This window comes from Corylus avellana, chromosome 4, assembly GCF_965113065.1.
Source record: "Corylus avellana chromosome 4, dhCorAvel1.hap1.2, whole genome shotgun sequence".
NCBI classification, from domain to species: Eukaryota; Viridiplantae; Streptophyta; class Magnoliopsida; order Fagales; family Betulaceae; genus Corylus; species Corylus avellana.
In genome coordinates, this window is record NC_142493.1 from 22,461,515 (window position 1) to 22,469,432 (window position 7,918).

General features: G+C 36.5%; 1 protein-coding gene and 1 non-coding gene across 2 annotated transcripts; both read left to right on the top strand.

The window, feature by feature from the left end:
* The first annotated feature begins 1,362 nt into the window (after nucleotides 1–1,362).
* Nucleotides 1,363–1,436, top strand: TRNAI-AAU (transfer RNA isoleucine (anticodon AAU)). Its single transcript has one exon. It is a non-coding gene; the product is annotated as a tRNA-Ile (tRNA).
* Nucleotides 1,437–1,534: 98 nt separating this feature from the next.
* Nucleotides 1,535–7,033, top strand: OEP37 (chloroplast outer envelope protein 37). Its single transcript, XM_059592810.2, has 6 exons — nucleotides 1,535–2,034; nucleotides 2,638–2,727; nucleotides 2,827–2,997; nucleotides 3,190–3,284; nucleotides 5,246–5,366; nucleotides 6,739–7,033. The coding sequence occupies exons 1-6, from the start codon at nucleotides 1,639–1,641 to the stop codon at nucleotides 6,868–6,870; spliced, it is 1,005 nt and encodes a 334-aa protein (XP_059448793.2). The 5' UTR covers nucleotides 1,535–1,638; the 3' UTR covers nucleotides 6,871–7,033.
* The last annotated feature ends 885 nt before the right edge of the window (nucleotides 7,034–7,918 follow it).

A 7,918-nucleotide genomic window follows, 5' to 3' on the forward strand; every position in this document is an offset into this window, starting at 1 on the left:
CCCCGGCTCTCTGTCTCTCTGTCTCTGTCTCTCTCTCACATCCCCTGGATTCTGAAACCCAGTTTTCACAAGATCCCAAATCTTAGAATTCAACTAAACTCAAGTAGCAGGAAAGTGTTTTTATGAAAGACTATGAGTATGTAAAGTAATCCCTAATCATTTTTGGAACAAGACAGTTCTCAATTGTTTTCCAAGTAGATTAACATAATGCCCATTTTCTGGCATTACTCAATTTCTCTAGAAAGTACAAAGTTCTGTGGATTCTCAAATGGTTTAACTAAATATTTGTATCAGAAAATTTTATGTCAAATGTTGGGATAAGTTCAATAATGAAGGAATTATTGTCCAAGTCTAGAAGGAATTTTCCTCGCAAGTGACCCAGGAGCATTTTTTGGCAAACAAATCTAGCATGCAAACTGCAGTAGTTTATGCTATGTCTCAAGTGAAAACAAAAGATAAATTAAAAGACGTGTGCAAAGAATGGATGTTATAAGTTAATCAGTTTGATGATCAGGTTCAAGTTTTACTAACTTCTTCAACCTCATCATCCACAAATCATCATACAAAGGTTGAGATCAATCCCTATCTCAGTTTAATTTACAAAGATTCTCAAAATCCTTATGACCTTGTCGAAATGTGAAGTTTCAATTTTAAGTTGTAAAGTCACAAATCTATGTGAAGTTTCAGAAGAAAATACTAAAGTAAATAATGAAGTTTCAGAAGAAAAAAAAAAAAAAAAAAAGACGAGTAAATAGTGTCACACTGACAAAGCAACTATTCATTAACAATGCCGTCGTCAGCGTTTAAAGACAAATTGTCTTTTCTATTTAAGAAAACTCTTAGTAAAGTTTTAGGTATCGCCAAAAATACTCTTTAGAAAGTTTTTCATGTATCCTATGTTTTCCAGACTAATGCTATTCTCCGGCATTCCAAATTCAACTTTGAAGTCAATTACTTTGAATTTAATTTGAAGTTTATTATCATGTCTTCAATTTCAATATATAGATTTCAATTGGCCCCGTTTGGAAAAAGGGCAATGAATGTGATATGTTTCTTTGCTTTGCTTTGCTTTAGACCTAACCTTCTCTTGTGCTTGTAAGCCACACACCTTTCTCCGTTGCTTTAGGTACAATTTTGCTTCTTTTGTGAGAGCTCTGTTGAAGAGGTGACTATAGGATAAGGTGGTCCACAACTCATCACTCTTCCAAATACAAACAAATTCAGTTTTGTGTAATACTAAGATATTTCTCAAGGAAGGCTACTTCCAGTTAAAAAACACACCTGAGCTTTAGAATCAAACTTTTCCACCAAAAGTAAAGTATATTTGTTTTATAATTACTTTCATACGTAAAATCATCAACCGGCCTATTAGCTCAGTTGGTTAGAGCGTCGTGCTAATAACGCGAAGGTCGCAGGTTCGAGACCTGCATGGGCCAATTTGAATTTTTTTTTTTTTTTTTTAATTTTTATTTTAAAAATCAATAAAATAAAGAAAATCTATTTTTATAATTAAAATCTCCGCCTAAAAACCACAACCCCGTAAAACTCGCCCACTCTCTTTCTCCACCTTCCTTGATTTCTTCACTTCCCAGTTCCCACTTTCAAAAACAAACAAAAAGCACCGCAAGGCCCAAAGCAATGGTGGACTCAGACCCACCCACTCCCAACTCTAACCAGCTGGTCCTACGAACCCCACCGCCGCAACCACCACCACAACCACCACCGCCACCGCCCTCCACACCCGCCAAACCCGCATTCACCTTCCCTCAGAGGCCCCCCGTAAGAGTGACCACCCAGTTCGACAGCGACAGCTCCGTTTTCTTCCACAAAATCTCCTGCAAGTTCCTCAACTCCCTCGCCAAGCTCAAGTTCTCCTTCCAGAACGACAGCAAGGGGGAGATCATCCAGCCTCAAGTCACCTTCGTCTCCAAGTACCTCTCCATCCACTATGATATCGAGGAGCAGAATGCCCTTCTCAATACCTCTCTCGAGGTCGGCCCCAGGTTGCAGCTCAGAGCTTTCCATGATGTCAAGGTCCAAAACACACTTCTTCTTTTTTGTCTAAAATTGTGGTTTTATGGTATATTGGGTGGCTTCTGGAGATGGGTGTTGTTTCTTGTTGGGTTTCTTTGATGGAAATGTTCAAAAGGTTTATGCTTGATTGGGTTTAATTTGAGTCTGTTCTTTCTTTTATATTATAGTTAGGTGTTTAATATGTCGTTTTGAAATATGGGTTTTTGTTTGTTCGAGTGTAATTCCTCGCAGAATTGAAGTTTGGATTCAAGTGGGATTGATTGCTGACTCTGATTTTCAGATTTATTGAAAAAGCGGAGATCTTTGTTTCTTGCCCCATGTTGTAATGTCTTAGGATGTGGTTCTGGCTTCATAGACATTGATTGTTCACTTTCAAGAGCTTTTTCGTATGCAAGATACAATTTGTTGGTGTTTAAAGTTTGAACCCTGATTTTTCCTTTCTTATAAGAATTTCTTTAAGGAAAACATTGACGTGATATTTTATAATTATCCTTTAACTAATGCTTCTTGAGCTGAATTTCTTTCATTTTGCTAGGATTGCTGTAATTTATTTAAACTGTTTTATGCTTTTCTTCCATCTCTTTAACATGTCATAACTTTTAGGCACAACAAGGAGAGCTGTCCATGGTTGCAAACCTTGCAGATCCCGGCTATGCACTGGAATTGTCATCTCTAGTTCCATCCGTTGGTCCGGTGAGTATGATCCTTAGCAAAATTTGTGTCATCTTCTCATTTGAGCAAAGTTTTGAAGTTTTGTGTTGTAGGGCATTGATTAGTTTCCTGATTCTGCAGCCAAGAGCGACCCTTAAATTTCCCCTTGGTGAAGTATCGTTATTGGAACGAGAAGACGAGGAAGTAAAGAGAACATTGTCTATAAATGGGATTCTTAAAGGCCAAATTTTGAATGGAGTTTGCACTGCTCAATACAGCGATGAAGATTTGAAACTAAGATACATCTACAAGGTTGGCCTTTTTTAAAAATTTGCCTTTTCCCCCCATAATTCCAAGTGACACAAGTGCCAGATGGCTAGAAGTGTGCTATTGTGCAGTACCCTTCTGGAAAATGGTGGGGTTGTTTGAATTTAGCTCTTTTTAAATTTTTTCATCTTTTCTTGGTTTCATTTTTTCAAACTATAAAGTTCGAGCTTATTTCAGGATGAGGAAATGTCATTTATCCCAAGTATTTCTTTGCCTTCAAATGCATTTTCGTTTGCATTCAAGCGTCGGTTTGGTCCTTCAGACAAATTAAGGTTAGAGGCTCTTCCTCTCTCTCTCCATACCTCCCTCCACTTACCGAAATTTTTTCTTTCTGTGGCCCATGATTCACTGGTGGTCTCATTATTAACTGATATATATGCTTCTTATTTGGTTTTATTCACTGTACTTAGCTTTCACACTAGGTGTGCTGTGTTATGCCTGGATGCAAAAAGTATCTTACTAATACCTTAATGATCAAGCTTATAAGACGATGCATATGTGCAGTACTCTCAAAACCCTTTCCATACCAATTTTAGCTGCAATTATGTCTCTCACGATGGGGTTGATGATTCTCAAATCACCATGTAGTCTTTAGCCCTGAGAGCTCAAAAAAATCTTGTATGGAAACCATTCATTGTCACTAAATTGCAATGATGAGATGTATGTGAAACAACCAATGAAAATAGACACTATACTATGTACATAGGCAGTGTTAGGCAGGGCTTAGCACATTGGAAAAGCACTAGTGATTTTTTACTTCTGTGGCAATGCCAAACACATCTGATTTAGATGCCCACCTGTCCCACCTGTTCTTGCTGACATGGCCTGAGATTAAGTTCATCTCTCAAATTGTGGATTACTAAATTATGTGTTTAATATTGTTGGTTCATTTGCATAATTGGTATGAATATTCTCTATAAAGACCATGAAATGGTGAATGCAATACGTGCTTTGAGATTAATTGATTTGTGGCTTCTGTCATCCTTAATTTCTTATTTATAAGGGTAAATTACTGTATGCTGCCATGAGGTTTAGAAAATATTTAGGACTTACCTCATGTTTTCATAAACGACACTTTGTGCCCTAAGGTTGCTAAAAGTGTAACCCTAATTAGAATGATAAAAGAACATATTTGAACATTTAGCTGAACACCTCTTCTATATGCTAGACTTGTACTAGGGTCATTCAGTGTACACTCATTCTTAAAGAAGAAACAATAAACCTGGGCCTTTTGATCACTATTTCTCACTCTCTAGCAACGGCTACCAAGTTCTTTTTATTTTTATTTTTTTGTATGATTTAACCCATGTGATTTGTAAAAAATAACTTGAGGTTATTTTGGATGGGAATCTAATTTGAACAGAAAGGAAGAAGATAGTGTCGCAGTTTGTAGTGACATGTAAGCATGGGTTGTTGTTAGGGTATACCTGCTATGTGGAACACAAGTCTCAGGTGCAGAGTGTTGTTTTGAAAATATTGAAAATAGGATGTAAGCAGGAGGTCTTGATTTTGACTCTCAATGAAAGCAAAACAATGTGTTTTTTCGAATATTGTAGATCTTGTTAGCTTTTTTGATTTCAGACGCCTTTAGGGTGGTTATAGTTTTTTGTGTACGAGGGCTCTGCCCTTTTCTTTCAATAAATTATTATTCGTATCGCCTTATGCTTTTTATATACATGTTGATTACTTATCAAATAAATAAATTATTATTCATTAAAAAAAAAATGTTAGCCCCAAACCATAAGGGAGGTTGGAATTTAATGGCGTACATTTAATATTTACATGTTCCAGGACTGAATTCAATGGCAGTGGTCCTTGGACCAATGACATCTTCTCCCTTAATAAATAAGGATTTCAATCCCATATGAGTTTGTGAGTTGTCTTTACCTATAAAAACATCAGTTGAGAAAAATTAAATCACAAAAGTGGAAAAACATATCCTTAGGAAGCTCGGATGGTTAAAAAGGGCTAAAGTATTTACCTCTGATACATATTGGACACGTACTCCATGAATTAAGCGTTAATTTTTAAAGTCTGCTAATTTGCAACACGCTAGGATACTTTTGCACCACAAGATAGTAATACAAAATCTCTTATGGTATTGGAGAATGGATGCAGATTGTTATTGTAAATTGTTCATTGGACTTCATTGTTTCCTGTTCTTTTTTCTCCATCCATCTATTTCCAGCTTGGTTGTAAAAATCCTGATTTGTTATAATAATTTAATGGCCAGCTACTGGTACAATTTTGATTCCAACTTTTGGAGTGCGGTGTACAAGCACACGTATGGCAAGGACTTCAAGTTTAAAGCTGGTTATGATTCGGAGGTGCGGCTTGGCTGGGCATCTCTTTGGGTAAGTGTTTGCTAGGCTTCATTGCTTTCTGATGCTAAAACATCTCTTTTTTCTTGTTCTTTAATTTAATTGAGGGGTATAGAGAATTTACAGCTGATAATATGCTTACCAGAGTGATACTTGTTATGAGCATTATATATCAAATATTTGATGTTCACAAACCTTTGGTGCTATTATTCTGTTGATTTAATTATATTGCAAATAAACATTATGAGCACAGATATAGGGTCGATCGCATCCTTATGTTAGTATGATCAATTATGCCTATGCTGTTGTAACCAATGTATAATCTTTCTGTGTAATAATGTGAGAAGGGCTGCCATCGCTGATAGTTGACTTGGCCTTACCGAGTTCTATTTTGCTCTAAAAATATTTTCTCTTACCGAGTTCTATCTTGCTTTAAAAAGATTTTCTCAATGTCCCCCCCTTGCTCTCAAGTGGGACACATTCTAAGTTTGTTGACAGTATTAGATGCCACGTGTTACTGCTTCCACTCTAAGAATTACTTGCTTTTCTGTGATCGATGTAGACATAGGATGATGTGCTCCTAGACCAGTTTCATATCCTCTTATAAATGTTTGTAGAATATCTTAATAATTATTATCTAATCTCGATAGCCTAGTCTTGAATCCTTTGGTTGGGATATGGCCTCATTAGGCATTATTACACCATGGTTGGTATGATGGTTAGAAAATAAAAACAGTGGAGTGGGGAGCCTAAAGGATAGGGAAGGGAGAGGTGTCCACTTCCCTCTAATGTCATTTGGTAGGAGGGAAGGAGAGAGTGAAAAATCAAATTTAACATTACATTCTCATTCAAATGGTTTAGAACTTTAAAGTGGGGGACAAAAGTGCAATTTCACATTAAGCCCCCCCTCCCCCCTCTTTCTCTGGTCACCAATCTGCCCATTTTGGGCAGATTGATTTTGGTGGGCCTGGGAGGTTTTGTTTTGCCACCCCTTCCTCGATTTTTCTGTCCTACCATAAAGATGAATTTCACCTCTTCCTCTCCCTCCAAAATGGTGTTAGGACTGTGGACTCTTTGATAGATAATTTTCTGATGTCTTTTGATGATTGGCTTATTTTTATGGATGGATGGTTGAGATTCTTTTGTTCACTTCTTTTTAAAGCACTGGCTTAAGTGGTAATGAGAAAGGTGGCCAGCTTTGACCATTTTATTTATTTCTTCACCTCTTGACTTTACCCTTTACTAAGATGTTCTCTAAGAGTGTTTTGGGAGTGCATGTAAAGTGAAAAAAATACCAAAGGGTTTATCAATTCTCAGCCATGTTAAAAAATTGCTGGATATATATATATTTTGTCTGGAACTTTGAGCTCAGTTTTTTCATGGCTTCCTAATGATCTGGTTTCAGGTTGGAGATGAAGCTGGAAAAGCAAAGACAGCTCCAATGAAGATGAAAGTTCAATTCATGCTCCAAGTGCCACAAGATGACATTAAATCTGCAGCCTTAATGTTCCGGGTTAAAAAGAGATGGGACATATGATAAGTCTGTTTCTTGATGGCCTCTTCTTCTTTCTTATACATTAGACTTGTTGGTTCTATATGGTAGTGCAGTTTTGGGACATATCTCCCGTTGTACTGATGCTTATTGCTACATAATGCACATCAATACGTTAAGTTTCTATTTCAAAATCATAATTCTAGTAGCCACCACGTGAGTCGTGACAGGAAGATTCCTTGGAAGGCTGTCTCCTGCTGCAATGTTGAGTGCTTATTTTTGCTGCATGACATTTTCTATCTGATCATTTCTCTTCAAACTAATATATTTGCAGCATTGTGGTAGGGATGGACAGCTCACTTACAGAAGGTTGTGCTTGGTTTACCTCTCCTTTTAAGGCAATCAAAGATTCAAAAGTTTCCACCATTCATGCCCACTTTGCCTCACAAGATTTCTTATAGTTTTTTTATTTAAAAAAAAAAAAAACTCATAAAATAAATCCGTACATTAATTCTATGATGCCCTAGCTGTACCTGTTTATTCCAGAAGGAAACATACAAGGTACTTATTGTCGCCCACCATAACCAAATGGTAGCTAATACAACCACTTAGCAAATAACGTTAAATCTAGTCAAATGTCAACCAATTGTCATACTTGAGAATCCCAACTAAAACTTGGACCTTACAGCAAAGGAAATAGATAAGAAACCCCAAAAGTGGGTGGAGCTCGAAATTTCAGAGGCAGAAGAGTTGTTTTCATATTGATTTTAGATAGAAATACTAGAAGAAGAGAAGGCAACGGGAAACAAGTATGCAGAATCTTTGCCCTAACAAATAGTAAATCCATGTGTTTTTTACTGTCACCTGGCAGATTGCATAAAGTTAAAAAATACATCATAATAACTAGCTTTTGTTTTGTATAAAGGGATCCTCAAAGCTATTTTTTGGCACCCTACTAAACAAAAAAAAAAAGAAAAAAAAAGAGATTATTGTGATTTTTTTTATTAAAAAGTTTCACTTTCCATTTCAGAAAGCTGTTCTTCAGCAATAAAGTTTACAAGATTAAAATAATGCTCATCATTACATTGAAAAA

What these genes read in the sequence shown, in the direction of transcription:
- OEP37 (XM_059592810.2), top strand. Translation starts at nt 1,639, where the DNA reads ATGGTGGACTCAGACCCACCCACTCCCAACTCTAACCAGCTGGTCCTA. An exon ending in TAGTTCCATCCGTTGGTCCG is followed by an intron (nt 2,728 to 2,826) that starts GTGAGTATGATC and finishes CTGATTCTGCAG; the next exon opens with CCAAGAGCGACCCTTAAATT. An exon ending in AACTAAGATACATCTACAAG is followed by an intron (nt 2,998 to 3,189) that starts GTTGGCCTTTTT and finishes AGCTTATTTCAG; the next exon opens with GATGAGGAAATGTCATTTAT.